At 51.5% G+C, this 16085-nt stretch overlaps 1 protein-coding gene across 7 annotated transcripts in view; it reads right to left on the minus strand.

Annotated features, from left to right (window-relative positions):
* The window catches only part of EIF4G3 (eukaryotic translation initiation factor 4 gamma 3), a 143312-nt gene extending 132111 nt beyond the window's left edge, over nucleotides 1-11201 (minus strand). For 6 of the 7 annotated variants that reach the window (XM_051771525.1, XM_051771526.1, XM_051771522.1 and 3 more), the window contains exon 1: nucleotides 10910-11201. In XM_051771525.1, the coding sequence (XP_051627485.1) occupies nucleotides 10910-11079 (170 nt within the window). In that variant the 5' untranslated portion in view covers nucleotides 11080-11201. The remainder of the gene's footprint in view (nucleotides 1-10909) is intronic. The other variant, XM_051771524.1, reaches the window with a different exon arrangement.
* Between the last annotated feature and the right edge of the window lie 4884 nt (nucleotides 11202-16085).

Here is a 16085-nt window from a genome sequence, read left to right on the forward strand (position 1 = left end):
ACACAGCTAAAAAGGCACCCAGAGGAAGGCAGAGCAAGAGGAAACCCCTCTTGTCGCAGAGAAATGTTCCCAAGCTTTTGCCCGGGCCTTTATTTCAGCTTTAAAGCCTGGAATAAACTTCTGTGTGGGCATCACAGCCTACCTTCACTCGTGCTGAATTCCCAAAGGAAAACCTCACGCCTCTGGATTCCCTTCAGCACCAGTAGTTACTGCAGCTGGGGGCACGGTGTTAGTTCCCAGTACAACACGAGCACCACAGAGCTCGCTCAGGGCAGTTTTCACCCAGGAGTCTGAATTTCTGTAATGGACTAAAATGTACTCAGTTTTCCCTCCTCGTGCATGTCATTACCACAGAACTGCCCCGGCCCACTCACCTCAGACTCTGTGCCCTAAAATCACAAATAAGCCACTCCAGCTCACCAGGCTACACCCCACACATGCCTCTGCTCCACAGGCACTGCTGCTCCCTGTGTCCCCCGGGGGCTCAGGACCCTGCAGCAGCTTCCAGCTATTTCCAAGCCAGGCTTTCCATCTGTAGGATAAGCAGGAATATCAAATAGCCTGGTATTTTACCGTCTCAGTCACTCAGCTGCGTTTCCTGCCGTGTCTCTGATCCTTCATGCTGTGACTTCTTGGGGAAGTGCAATGCTCTGCTGGTCACTGTGGCAGGAGCATCGTGGTGACAGCAGTGCTGTCACCCAGAGTGATGGTCCTTCTGTCAGCTGAGCAAGGAATTCCTGAAGGATGACTCTCCAGAGTGTTAATGCTCAGTTCCACTCCCAGTTCTGTAACGCCTCATGATTTCCCCCCCCAATCTTTATTTCAGCAGTTTATCAAAATGAAAGGAAATCCTAAGTACCTTCTTGCCACATGCAGAGCTTATGACTTCTTCTGAGTTAAAATCCCATGTTACACAAAATGAAATCCTGGGAAAGCAGGCATCCAGGGAGGGCAGTGCAACACATCTTACACTGCTGCACAAAAACAGAGTTCACAGGGGATGCAGGTTGGATGGGAGCTCTGGGTCTCCTCAGTTCAATCCTCTGCACCTCTAATTTTCCCTCCCAAGGACTCTCAGGTGCACATTTCACACACAGCTCTGCAGGGGGATCCAAGAAACAGTAACACTAATGATATATTTATCCTGGTTGGGTCTGAAGATGGGCAGTAAATTAAGTCTCCGAGCATTTCCCACTTAAAGAAATGCTGATTTACTTCCATTAGCTCTGCCTGTTGAATCCAAGGCCAGGTTGGACAGGGCTTGGAGCAACTTTGTTTAGTGGAAGGTGTTGCTGCCCATGGCAGGGGGTGGAACTGGATGAGCTTTAAGGTCCCTCCCAATCCAAACCATTCCATGATTCTATGAATTCAGGCCACTGACACAGGGCTAAAACACAGAGGGAAGGCTGCAACTGCTGCCAAGTGGCCTCTGCAGCGATGCCACATGGCTGAACCAACACACAGGTAGGAGTCAGTGAAGATGTACCTGATGTGCTATCCCAGACTGGAAAGAAATGGGAATTTCAGAACCTGTGCCTGCTTTCTGGTTGCTCAGGACTATCTGCATTGACAGGACACCCTGAGCACCGAGCAGGAGGAGCGCTCCTTTTCTGATGAGCATAAACCCCAATTCTGCTGATTTCAGGCTGCAATACCATTGCATTCACAGCAGGTCTTTTAAAACTGTGAACTTGACACCTACAAACATTATGCAGCCACCTGGATTTCATCACCACCACCTAAAGCATGACCAGGGATTCTCCAAGGAGTGTGCTGATGACCAGTGCTGGTTTAGCAGCCTTTTATCAAATTACCCATAATCAAGACAAACACTGCAGAGGGGAGGAAGGGAAATAAGAAAAGTATTCTTCCCTTAAATGCTGATGTTTTGCGACACTTCAGAACAGGAATGGACTGGATGGAACATTTCTGGTTATCTCTGACATTATCAGGGGCTGTAGTGCAATTTGGTTCACCAAACTGTCTGATTGAAACAAACTTCATCTTTTTCCTTTTTCCCACAATCCAGAGACGTTTCCTGTAGCAGATACATAGTTTTATGTCTCCCATTTCTAAGCAAGAACACCATCTTAAACACAACATAATAAAAACAAGGACGGAGCTAGACCACAAGAAAAAGCAACCCAAGCCTGAGGAGTGAACTCTCCTTTCAGGGAGCATTTTCAACACTCTCCTCCTGGAGGGGGAAGTTCAGCAGAATTCTCTGAGACCTTCCAACCCATCAATGACCTTCCAGGGTTTTAGCTCAACCAGCGAGACATCAAACTCCATGACAGGGACCAAGACTTATCCCTGCTTTCAGCACTTCCCAGCTTGGCTGCATTCTTCCCCCAAAAACTGCTTTCAAACAGCAACACAGACTTGTGCTGCCAACGGAGAAGCTGCTCTCCCCCTCCCCGGCTCTCTCCCGCTCCCTTGTTTTATTGCTGTGCTCCGGCTCCTTTCTCCATGCCCTTCCCAGGTTGATTAATACTCCTCCTGGATGATCAGATGTCTGGTAATTCAGGCTTTCACACAGCCCCACGCCGTAACTCTCAGCAAGGCTCAGGCATCTCACTGGAAAGCTTTGTGCTGTTCCCCTCCTGCCATCCCGGCCACTCAGCGCGACATTCCGGAGAGAGGTCCGGCTATAAAATTCTCATGTTCTTCTGCTGCCAGGACGGGAATTTGTTGACAGTACAATTCATTCATTTATTTGATGATCTTAATGTCAGCCTGAGTGGATAAAGTGTGCTTTGGCTGCAGCAAGCAGCAGTGGGGCTGTGCCAACTCCAATTGTTGCGGTGAACGCCGGCGACTCCAGGTGCCGCTGCAACGGAACGTGAAGTTTTGGGGGAAATGGGAATCCATTCAAGCTGAACTTGGTGTGCAACCTCACAACCAAATACTTCAGCATAAACTCCTTTATTTGTGCAGGTGAACTTGTTTTTTTTTTAATTGAGAAAGCATTTTGGGAATTCAATCAGTACAATTAAGCTGAACAGCTTAAACTCATTGAAACTTACACCCTGTGATATTTGCATATCAACAAAAATTAGGTCTTCTTTTCCTTGTGAAGAGACAGACATAAAGGCACTTTGAAATCAACTTTAAAACACAATGCTGAAGGAAAACATAAAACTCAAGCTGAACAGGTTGACAGCTGAATTATTTGCACTCACAAATCTAGAATAGGAAACACAGAGCCCAGAAAAGTAAAGCAATTGAGGAGAGACCACCCAGCGACAAGTATTGAGCACTGGTGAGAAAGTGTGACACAAACTGAAGCTGGTTTTATATTCTGCAGAGAGTGGAAGTCAGAAGACGCCTCAGCAGCTCAAGAAATAGTACATGCACATGAGCCTTGCTGTGCTAAAGCTGGGCATGAACGACCAGCTGCTGAAATCCCCTTCCCAGCACACCCCAGAGTTTGAGATGCACCATGAATATCACATTAAAGTCACAACAAACAGGCTTTAAATACATTTTGGTTTCAGTTCTTGACTTCCCTCCCAAATAAGTGCCATAGGTCACCCACCCTCAGCTGCACCTCCCTGCTGAGTTCCCTTTCCCTGATCTGTTGAGTCAGCCCAACGAACCAGCTGCAGAGGGTCCAGTGTCAAGCCTGTACATCACCACAGACAGGAATTCAAGACTTACAGGAAGTTTTCAGGCCAGATTTCGGCCCCAATTCCCAGTCAGACGTGGCGGTTCTGTGGGAGATCTCGTGGCAGCCCCAGGACAGCAGGGCTGGTCAAGCCACTCAGTGGAAATGCACCTTTTTTTTTCAGACAGGTCCTTTCTAGGGATGCTTAGGAGCCTTCCCAAAACAGCAGCTGACTAAAAAACCAAAGCTGGAGGTAGTATCACTAAAAAAATCTTTCCCTTTGATGTGCATAGGAAGAGTCCTGCTAAGCCTGAAAGACCAAAGACTTCTCTCGTTTTTGCTTTTAGGCAAGAGAACAAAATAAGCCCAGAAAAATGAGGGTTTCAAGGCACAGTAACGTCTACAACTTATTAATAACACATAAAAGAAGGAAATCTGTTTTCAGACCACCATTAGCATGGCCACAGCATGGGCTCAGATGGATTTCCAACCACCACCAGTGCCACAGACTGTAATCAGACTTCTCTGACTGCTGTAACTGAGTAACTCACACAGTCACCCTCACGTGTAAATCAAATCCAAACCCAAACACACCAGCATCATCTGGCAACCCCAAACAGAGCAGCCCTGCAATGTTTATTAGTTTTCACCTCCCAAAAGCTTTCCAAACTCGGGAAAATCTGCGTTATTTAAGACCTTTAACTGCACTAACTCCTCCTTGCTCGGTGTTTTTACAGCACCAAGAGCAAACTCCGAGGCTGGCAGGGAGATTTCTTCTCCCACCACGTGCAGGCCCCTCCCCTGCTAAAAGCAGGGATGCTCTTTGTGCTTCCAACTTTTACAGCTATTCCCGTGCAGATACTCTTACTCTGGAGCAGGGGAGTCTCTTTCCTGCTGAACTCAAGCGCTTGGAAAGGAGCAGCTGCTCATTGAGACTCGACAAGTCCTGACCCATTTCAACACTTCTCCGGCGGATTTGGAGAGCGCTCCCGGGATGGTCGAGGCCGGGATACGTTTTTTCTTTCAAGACACACATTTTAGAAGCCACTCTGTCTTTTTTTCAAGCGTATCTAAAGTTCTATAAATATTTTAACCCTCGTCCAGATAAAGGAAACGCAAGGTGTTATAACCAACAATGGAAACGTTATTTTTGGTGGCAGAACTGATTTAAACCCAATACAATCTCGATGTGGGGAAACTTGTCCTTTTCTCTCCACCTCAGCTGTGCAGCAAACAACGGTAAAAACAACTCCTTGGGTACCACTGGAATACAGAGCGTGTAATTTTCCTTTCAGGAGAGAAAAAAATAATCCTGCTGTCCCATTAACCCAGTTACATGCCCAGCAGCAATTTGACTCAAGTCCCGGCAACAGTGTGCCATCACCTACTCCGAAAGGAGGGAGCACTCTGGGACACCTATGGAACAAACCATAGGAATAACGTGCATCAGAAAATTCCAGTAGCCTAAAAGCTTATTTTGCTCTGCCCTCTTTGGTCCTTTCCTTTTTTTAAGAACCCATTCTATTCCCTTTTTCCAGCTGTTGCACATCACCAGCTCCTATTTAAACAAAGTCCACGGTTTGGGGAGGAAAGTTGTACAGGGGAGAAGTGCTTGAAATCACAGCAAGTGTAAAACACAGCACCCTGAGAGTCACAGCAGCTCTATTCCCTTCCAAAAACAAGAAGAAAGATCAGTTCCCCTGGTTCCTCCAGAGCATGGGGTGCACGACTCCTCCCCCCACACGTTCATGCCTCAGAACAAACACCCGTTTTCTCTTCCCCATTCATTCCAGAAAAGCTTTTGCAATTGCCAGCAGCCACATTCAAGTCACAGATAAAGTTTCCTACCAAAGCAATGCCTGTAGAACAGTGATATTACCCAGCTATAATTCCCCAGAGTAAAAATTCCAGCAACTCTAATCATATTAGAGGATTTACACACAACTAAACTTGACAGTTGACTAGCCCTGAAATTGCTGGATTAGGGAGAAAAAGAAAATATAGGTTACCTCTGACTTCTAAAGGGAGATCTTCCCTGCTAACTCCTACTACCAAACAAAGACAGAGCAAATCCATCAACTCCACACATCCCAAAGTTTGCTAATGACACGGAAAAGCCTTTCAGCCCAAAAATGATGGACAAAATCCGTACGCACACAGATGAAAATCCTTCTACATCCCAACATCTAAAAGGGAAGTTATTTGATCCGAGTCTCCTGTTACTCTCTCACCAACTTCTTACCACAGATAAAGGCACAAACTCTGTTCCCAAATCAGAGCCGAACATTAAATACACACACATTTAAATGGCCAAACCTTCTCATGCAGACTCCTGCCAGAGAATATACACAGTCATGTCCTTGGATGTGAGGAGAAAATAAGCCATTTGAAATCACATTTTTGGAATGGTTTTCTCCAAGAGATTTCACCACAAAAATCTTACAAAGCTGGTAAAGTGACATATCTGCGCTCTAACATGATTAGCTTTTGTCATTAAATAAATTAAAGCTATTTCTGCTTGAAAGAACTCTCAGATCTGCCAAGGCTGGGGAACATCAACAGGGGAGGTGGCAGGGAGGGCTAAAAGCACTTAATTTTTTGGCAATACGCTCCCAATCCCGCGCCTGTTCTTCACCTGCAGATGAGCCGCTACCACAGAGCAGCAGGGAAAGTCTCTTTTCCAAGCTCCTCTCCTGCTGCTCTGACTGTCCCAAGGTGTTTGATCTCCACAGCTCCAGCACTCCTAAATGGAAACACTTCCCAGGCAACACCTCTGCCCCTTCTTCCCCTTCATCAGGCCAAGAGCTCAGAACGCTCCCTCCTGAACTCAAACACAGCAGAGCAAGGGACACCTCTGATCTCAGCCCGCTCCTTCCCCTCCTTCCCTTTCAGGATCTTAATGCTCCCGACACCTTCCTCACATCCAGCTGCCACTGGAATCTGGAAGAGGACTTCCAACTGTGCTCCAGTCCAATGTCAAAGCTGCCTGGGAGTCTGGAGCCACAATCACGCTCTTCAAGCTGACTTCCCGAATCCCTCGTCCCCATCTTCAAAGTCATCAACAGATAAACCCCTGGGAGCACATGGACTGGGAAAACACCACTTGGAATGGAAGTGAGCAGGGAGGGAGGATGGTGTTAGCTCCAGACTTCCAGAGAGGATCACAGCAACCCAGAGACCCTGACCCTGCAGATGCTCCCCTTGAAAGGAGAGAATTTCCTTGAGAAATTCTGTCCTCTGAGAGGACAGAGAACCCCACACACCCAAATCCTCCTGAACAGACTTGATTTAACCACATCTCCAGCACAGGCTGACTGCAGCCCAGCCTCCACCCCCAACACCAGGGAAGTGTTGCCAGGAACTCACCCTGACTTCTCACACAGCCTCACACATTCCTGAACACCATCCTGGATTTCTTGCTGTTCTCCTGGGCTTCTGGGAAGCCACTCACATTCAGAAGCTGCTGTCCAACAGAGTAGGAAGCAGCACACCACTTTCTGAAAGGGACTACAGCACAGTTAGATGGAGCAATGCAGGAAAAACTAAAACTAAATTGCTGAGGCAACATTAACAAAAAACACGTTTCCATGCACAGCAATGATGGAATTCACACAGAATTCCCCACACACATTGACCCTTCCTCTCTGCTTCTCAGAAACAGAATTAACAAGGGGGAAGAAGAGAAAAAAAAATTAATAATGGTCTATTGAAAGCCACTCTGAGCCTGCCATGACCCACAATAACCTGGGAAACACCCAGTGTTTCAGAGATGCCCGATCCCACACGGAAACAGCCACGGGGACAGAGTGAGGTCAAGCTTACTGTACCTGCACAGAGACCAGCAACAACCAGGAAGCTGAACTGCCTCCAAGTGTGAGGAGGTTGGGAAAAGAAAACAAAACCCTAAACCAAACCCCTACTGACCCCAGCCCAGAGCTGAGGATGGCTCTGATTTGGCTCACACTGAGCAGTGTCACATTAACCTGCCACACCAGCAGCCCTCACCTGAGGTCCCATCAACCCACCTCCTTGTCCTTTCCAGGGCAGTGTTTGCTGGGAAGAAACTGGTGACCTGATTATATTGATCCACAGGAATTATTCACAGTACAGGGGGCTTTTAAGGAGCAGCTTAATGTGACACACACACAGAAATTACACTGAAGTGCAGAGTAAAGAACACGGTGCAGTTTAACTGGTGGCAGAAGCACCATCCAGGTAACACCACGAAGGCCCACAGTGCACCTGCAGCCCAGAGGTACCTTCATTATTGGACATTTTTACAGAAAAAGTCTCACTCCAGACTTCATCTGAACCCCTCCCTCAGAGACAGTCTGGAAGCCAAAGCCAAGGAGGGCAGATTGGGGTTTATTTTTTGTAATATCCCTCTGTGTGTCATTTCACCCTCCCCTGTCCATCCTCCCCAAATAAGGGTCAGAATCCACATGAAGGATTTATCCATACTGACAATTTTGAGAACTATTTATGCCTGAAACCAGGTTTGGCTGAATACTCACCACTACCACAGTCACAAATTATCTCTACTTACTTTTACACAGAAAACTTAACTTCCCGAAGACACTATGTGAAGGAAACTCCTCAAAACTCTGTCTTGTCTTACAGCAACTTCAATAACTTCCTATTCAGCAGGAAACAGAATGAATCTTCCATCCAAACATTTCTGTTCTCATGTCCATCACCCTTCAGCTTCGCTTTTCTTAAAAAAAATACTATTTAAAAAAAAAAAATCCCTTCTTCCCACTGTATTTTTCTTTTCCCTCCCTAATGCCTTTCTACATGCACATGTTGAACACTTCTCTCACATGCCATTCTTTTTTTTTTCCAGTAACACAGATATTGTTTAATTTCATCATATGCTAAGTCTAAAACCACACGTATTTCCAAAGACACAGAGTTCACCACACGGAAACTGTTTTGGTTTAAAAAGCCCAAGTCAGAGAAACCTGCAGCTCTATTTTATGTGCTGTGAGGTAACACTGGCTCAACAGTTGTATCAAAACAGAGAGAAAAAAAAGAAACCAAAGAGCTAAAAATAAGGCTGAACTCAGATGACCCCCTGCACTCCAGTAAATCACAGATGAACTCTGCTCCCCGAGCCTCACTCCTGCAGCAGCCTGAGAGCAGGGGACAGCTTTTCTTTATACCTGGAAGTAGGTTTTGGTGGAGGATAAAACCAGCCAGGACACCTGAATAAGCTTCACACAAAAGGTATCGAGTGTTTGTATATATTCCAAGCACAGATCAGGAGTTTAGAGCGATATGGGTCAAACGCAATGTTTTCAAAACAGACGTGGCTAGAAATAAAAATTGAACTGTGTCATTTTAAATCACTCACTTTTGTAACACCAACTTGTCATACCCACCCTCTGTCCTTCCTGCTCTGGGTGTCCAGTTGGGTTCCTGCATGGGACAGGCTGACACACCACCCCCAGCTCCTTCAGGAGCTTCTCCAGTCTTTCCAAGCCCTGCTGGTTTTAGGGCTGTGCTCAGAGGTAAAGCCAAACTTCATCCTCCGTGTGTTTGATGATAACACTCACCAAAAGCAACAGCGTCCTCCTGTCCCAGCTCCAAAGGCACAGCCACTCTTGGAACCACCACTCAGCGACAGCGGAGACCTGTTCCAGCCCCTCCACGGTGCTTTCAAGTATTACTTGACAATAAAGTGCTTTGGAAAGCCCAGCACAACCCCAGAGCCACGCAAACTTCAGCCCTTCAACTGTCAAGGCACCCAAGCGTCACATTCCCCGATAAAAAAGCCCCTTCCCAGGCAAACCAGCACCTTGCTGGGAAGATCAAACTGGGCACAGTGTTCCCACTCCGACACTTGGCACATCCCTCAAAACTGAGCAAATTTTCCCCGAGCAACAGTTTTACTCACCACCACCCCGCTGACTCTGTACTGACAGCACCTTCCCACTTCTTTTATGCCAAAAGTAGCCGCTGGAATTATGGAATAGCACAGACCAGCCACAAATCACCCAGCACAGAGAACGTTCAGGGGTTTTCATTCGACCCAAACAAATCCGTAACGTCAACGGTCCCATGATTTAAGCAATGAATTTGTTGTCATGGCAGGGGTGACTCCGGCCGGAAGCTCGAGAAAACAATGGACCTAAACTGGTTATAAAAGCGCTCGGTTTTCCCACCTCCAAAATGAAAGTGAGAGCAAGAAAATGCTCACACTCAGGGAACACAGTTAGGAGAGCACAGGCAGCACCGCACAGCTCCAACAGCCCTCGGCAGGAAACCCACCCTGGCACTGCCACCTTAAAATCCAACTCGCCGCCAACATTTATAGGAAAACACACTGCCGGCCGTCCCTGCACCACCCCCGGGTAACCCGGCACGGAGGGATCTCGCTAAGTGTGGTTTTCACTTCATGCTCCCCCAGAACTCCAGGGAGGGGGGGGAAGAGAAAAGCCACTTTGCCACGGGATGCTGTAGGACGCTGGAAACAAAACCTCAGGCCGGCAGCACTTTCCTGCTGATCCCTGCAGTATTTCCCTCCTGACTCGGGGCCTACTGGCAGCACAGAACCGAAGACCTTTAAAAAACACTCGCAGCCCCCGCCGGCCTCTCTTTGTAGCAGCTTTGGCGGGGGGATTTTGGGGAGTGGGAGCCTCCTCCTCCTCCTCCCCACCACGCGTGGCCTGGCAGGGAAAGCTGCTCGCTGAAGACATTCCACCTGAGATTTATCCCCACCAGCCGAGTAAGAAAAATTAAATGAAACAAAATAAATCACACGAAAATCGGCCCCGGCTGGAGGAGGGGAAAAAAAAAAAAAAAAAAAAGAACAAACTGGGTTTAAATTCGCCTGAAAAAAAACAACAAAACCAAAGCACTTACCTGGGCAGGACCGGAGGAAAAACTGAGGAGCGGTTTATAATTAAAAGTTTACCCTTGGGGTCATCGCTGCTTCGGGGAAGGGGGGGAAGGGGGTCCCCCTGGAAAGGCTGAGCCCCCAAACAGCCCGTTAGCAGAGCGGGGGGGGGACACCCCCCTTTCCCCGCACCACCCCAGCAGGTGCAGCCCCCCCTTTGCAGGGGGGCCCCCACAAACAGACGCACAAAAAGGAGCCGGGAAACCCTCACAAACCCCCTCCTCACCCACCTCCGGCTCTGGGGGGGCCCCGGCGCCCTCAACTCCCCCCGCTCCGGGGGTCCCCGCGCCCCCTCACCCCCCACCCCCGCAGGCCCGGGGGGTCCCCGCAGCCCTCGCCCCCCCCGGTCCCGCTCGCCGTGGGGAGGGGGTGTCACCCCCGAGCCCCCCCGGGGCAAAGGATACTGTTGGGGCGGCTGGGGCGGCAAGGCCCTGATGTTGGGGTGAGGCGCCGGCGCCGGGTGAGGGGGAGCCGGGGGGGGAGGCGGCCCCGCCGCCGCCCCGCTCCCGGGGCCGGTCCCCGCCGCCGCCGCCGCCGCGCCGGGTTTCAAAGCCGCCTTCTGCGGTAAACTCATGGCCAAGCGCAGCCACCACCCCGCGGCGGGGAGCGGGGCCGGGGGGAGCCGCGGAGCGGGCCGGGGGAGAGCCGGGGCAGCGCGGCGGGCCGGCACCGGCGCCGGTCTCCGTGACAACGCGCCTCCCGGAGGGCTCGGGAGAGGGGCCGGCGGGGAGGGAGGGAGGGAGGGGAGGGAGGGAAGGGAAGGGGGGGCGGCTCAGGCCGCGCTGCTCATGAGCCGGCGGCGGCGGGGGGTCGCGGTCGCCCTCGCCGGGGGCAGCGGAGCCGTTCGCGGCGGCGGCTCGGGGGCGATGCCGGCGGATTTTCCTCACTGGAGTAGCGGAGCATCAAACATGGCGCTGCGGCCGCCTCCAGCTGTCCGGCCGGGCGGGCGCTCGGGCGCCTTCGGGCCGCTCCGGAGCCGCTCGGCCCAGCGCCGATCGGCGACCTTCGGCTCTTTCCGGAGCCGCTCGGCCCCGCCGGCGCTCGGAGAGCTTCGGCTCTTTCCGGAGCCGCTCGGCCTCGCCGGCGCTCGGAGAGCTTCGGCTCCTTCCGGAAGGGCTTCGCGGGCGCACGCGCCCTGAGCTCCCCCTTCCCTCCCCCCTCCGATCAGCCCCGGCACCTCCCGTGACCCCTGCGCTCGGCAAACTTCGGCTGTTTCCGGAGGGCGGGGGCGTAGCGCGGTTCGGGAAGCTTCGGGCGCGCTCGGAGGGAAGATCTCCGCCCCGCTCGGGGCTCTTCGGAGCTTCTCGGGGATCTTCGGAGTCTCTCGGCTCGGCCCGGAGACACTTCGGCAGCGTTCGGCTGTGAGGGGTCGAAGGAGGCTGGGGAGTCCCGCAGCACCCGTCCCACCACAGGGTCTGGGAAGGGGCTTCCCCTGTCCAAAACCTCACTCCCCAGCCGCAGTTTTGGCTCCTGGGGTGGCTGGAAGGGGCAGCACAGCAGCCCCATGTGAGGCGTCGTGAGGGTGACTTGGAAGTTCAGGATCTTGGCTGTGGGGGGACCTCCAGCACCCACCGCACCGCGGGCCCTAACAAGGGACGACCCCAAAAACATCACCCCCAGCTCCGTTCCCAGCCCTGCAGCCCCAAGCCCTGGCTCCTGGGGCAGAACCACGGCCCCTCACGAGAGCAAGCAGCCCTGAGGGTGACTGTGGCTGTGAGGGACCCCTGAGGGAGCCCGCCTGTGTCAGTGGGGACCCTCCGGACCCGCCCTTGTGGGGACAGGTGTCCAGCTCGCCCCGTGGTCACACCGAGCCATCACCCCACCGAGGGCTGCCACAGCACCACTGCCTTCACCATCTCACACCCGGGCTGCAGCACCCTCCTCACGGCCACCCGTGAGCCCGGCGGCAGCCAAGGCGGTTTGTGCCATCTCAGGGAGAGGAAAAGCACCTCAGAGCAGATTCCAGCGGATTGTCCTGACTTGTCCTGCCTTGCCGCTGGCTCCCGAGGGCTCATTCCAGCCCGCTGGCACCTTCCACCATTCCTGCCACGCTGCACGTCCCAGAGAAGCACTTCCAGCACCTTTGCTGTGCCCGCAGGCGTTGCTGTCCCAGTCACCCAACCCCGGGTGCTGCTCCAGGAAAGCTTTCCAGAGTTTATTTGCATTCTGTCGGCTGCCTTTTCTGGGCAGCTGCAAGTTTAGGAGGAAGATAATATTTTAGAGCAATCACAAATAAACTCTTAACTGTGAAAAGCCTCTTTTATTGAAGTGAACAGCTCCCGTGGGGGTGTATTCAGGCACTTGGAGAGTGCTGCATCTGCAAGCTGGGAGAATAGAGACAAAGGCCTTGTGCACTAAAGAAAACCCACCCAAGGAGACACATCTATCCCTGTCTATACAAGGGTCCTGTTGTAAGCAGGAAAGTAAATTTGAGTTTTAAATACAAATCTCAAAGTGGAGAATCTGGACTGGGTGTTGTTCACTAGAGCAAAACTCAGCACAATGGGCAAAAAATAGTAGGAGGGTCTTGAGTACCTTTTCCCTTTGGAGTCAGACTCTGAGTTCAATAACTCTGAGTTATTGGGTTGTGCAGGTCAGATTTAGGACACACGAGGGTTGCTGTGTATACAGAGGCTTTCCTGTCTTCCAAGGTGTGATTGAAGAAGGAAAGCTGGGAGTTGCCAGGCTGGTCTCCAGTAAAATCAGCCCTGGGACTGGAATAGTTTCTTACTGACTCAGGTGCAACCTGCAGGTACAGCCACTCAGTGAAATGCCAGCAGGGATTAGTGGGGCAGGGGAAGGTGACTAATGTGTTGTTTAGTGTCCCTTTCTGGGCTCTTTGTTCCACTCTTTGTTCTCCCTTCTGGGGTAAGGGAAATACCTGACAGGAGGTGAGCTCACACCTACTTCACACTGCCTGTGGGAAATAGGGGAAAATAGGAAACAATGAGCTTTCTTTGAGGGGAAAAAGCCCATTGAAGCCCTGCCAGCCTGTAAACAAGTCCTAAATGGGGAATATTTCCACCTGAACCCAGGAACAGATATTTAGAGGGGGCTCTGGGTGTTTTTTCCTGAGCCAGTTTTTCTCTGCAGCCTTCAGCCAGTTCAGCTGATTCCCCAGCAGGAAAACTGGAGAACAGAGGAATGACTTCAAAGAAAGGCCAAGTACTCCTCCACTCCCAAAAATTGAAATAACAAAGGAGGAACTTCTCTCATTGTATAGGATTTGCCCAAGGGCTGATAGATCTCCACCTCTGCTGCTGGGAGGACAATTCTCCATCCACAGCTCTTAAAGACTGATTATTTTGAGGGTGCAAGTAGAGCTGTGTGTCCCTGTATGAGTTATTTGCTTGAAAGCTGGACTCAATGATCTCTGTGGGTCCCTCACAACCCAGAATATTCTGTGAAATCTGTGTGGTCTGGGGGGGCCGGTTCTGTTCCATCGACCACCTCCCCTTTCTGGATACAGCTCTTCATGCGGAAGGAAATTCATCCCAAAAGCAAATTGGCATCTCCGGCTCCCTCTGTTCTGCAGAAATAGTGCCTGTAAACACAGCTGTGAAAGAGCCTCAGCTCCAGGGTCTTTGGATGGAACACTTTTTGCCTGCTTAGAAGGGGGAAAATTGCATTTTCACCATATTATCAGCTGAAGCTCCAAAAACCTGCTGGTCATGTGAAGGAGCCAGGCTCCCAGCTCTGCCTTAAAGCTCTTCCACAGTCAGTGTCTCTCCACAACCATATTTTTCCCTTCTTTTTAATTTTTCCCTGAGCAGAAAAGGCAGACATGTCTCTCTTCTACCTCACATAGGATGACTTGGCCAACAAACCCCGCAGATTTGGTGAGCTGGAGTGAGTGCCAGCTGGATTCACACCCTTCCTCCTGTCTCTCCATTTCGTTTTTCCTTCTCTTTTTCCTGCTAGCTTTATCAGCACCTGGGAACTGGTGTGTCACCATGGGCAGCTGGAGTCTGCAGTGCTGAGCTCCTGTTTTGGAGCACCACTAGTCCTTTTCCCAGTGCCACCAGTCCCTTTCCCACTGCCACCAGTCCCTCATGTACCTGCCACAGCAGAGACACAACCTCGCAGCACAAAGTGTAGTAGGAACACTGGAGCTGTTGGTGAACTTAGGACAATACAGGATTGGGGTATCACTGGAAAATGGCTGTTTTCCTGCAGGAATCCTTGTGAAGAGGAAAACATAAAAGCACAAAACTGTGGTCCTGAGAGTGAGTGAGGACACACAGCCTTGTCCCTGCTTGGCTCCGAGTGAAAACCACCCCAGGGATGGGCATGAGCAGCTCCAAACTGGGATTTAGAAACCTGCTCCCCACCTCCCGCTCCCTGTCCTCCTCCCTCCAGGAATGTGTGGCTTGTTCAGGGGAGCTTTTGGCCCTAAAATCTTGTGGTCCCAGTGGGTGACCTCAGCACTGTTGTGGTGTGTCAGGGGTTAGATCCTAACCTGGAGGGGACAAACTGGGAATGGAAAGAGCAGTTCAGGTGGTTGTGAGAGGCTGAACACAACCTTGCAGGCTGTCTCAGCCCCACCAAACCTATGAAGAGCTGCCATTTCCAGCTCATTCTGGGGCCTCCATCCCACTCCAGGCTCCTGCTTTCACCCAGCATGGTGCAGCAGAGCCTTCCTCTTTGGGCTTCTCCTGCTTTTCCCCCACTGATTTCCTTCCAACACCCTCCTGACAAAATTTAAAAAAAAAAAAAAAAGAGTCCTGCTTGGAGCTCTCCCCATCCCTCCTCCTGCCTGGGCTCAGCCTGGAGCTCTCCCCACCCCTTCTCCTGCCCGGGCTCAGCCTGGAGCTCTCCCCACCCCTTCTCCTGCCCGGGCTCAGCCTGGAGCTCTCCCCATCCCTCCTCCTGCCCGGGCTCAGCCTGGAGCTCTCCCCATCCCTCCTCCTGCCCGGGCTCAGCCCTCAGCAAAAGTCTTGGCCCTCCAGTGTACGGCTGAACACAAAATAGATCAAATACCACCCAGGACCAGGCAAGCCCATGCCAGGCCCTGGCACATGAACGGGATGATTCACCTCCTGCCCCCTCTGTCTCTCTCTCTACACCCGGCAGCCTCACAGGGAGGCAAAATCCCACTGCCGGCTCCCAGGGAGCCTTGATCCTGGGGCTGTCCCCAACACGACCCGCTTGGTCCCTCCCCGTAAGCCCCAGAGAGCCAAAAATATTTCCCTTTGGGGTGGGTAAACCACTTCTAACAGCATCCCACGATGGGCTGTGCTCCCTTCTCTGCTGCTGGCAGCTGGGAAAACACCCTCTCACCCCAGCCCCGCTCTCCTCACTTCATTCCTCTTTGCTGTACACCCACGCTGCTCCTCTCTTTCCCTAGGAATGCAGGTATTCCACCACATTTGAAACACCTGGGGCCACATCCAGACCACATGGCAGCCTTGCTGACTCCTGCCAGCCCAGCACTGGAACGTGCAGGCAGCGATTTTCTCGGCTCCACCGCCCTCTGCGGGTTTGCGCCATTTCCAGGCAGATCCCAGGGAAAACAACAGCCACGGCCGGGCTCCAGCTCTGCAGGAAACCCAGGGCCTCACACCGAGTCCTGTGAGCAGA

The sequence above is a fragment of the Manacus candei genome, unplaced genomic scaffold (assembly GCF_025592945.1).
Source record: "Manacus candei isolate 608988 ecotype Guabito, Panama unplaced genomic scaffold, ASM2559294v1 h1tg000136l, whole genome shotgun sequence".
NCBI lineage: Eukaryota > Metazoa > Chordata > Aves > Passeriformes > Pipridae > Manacus > Manacus candei.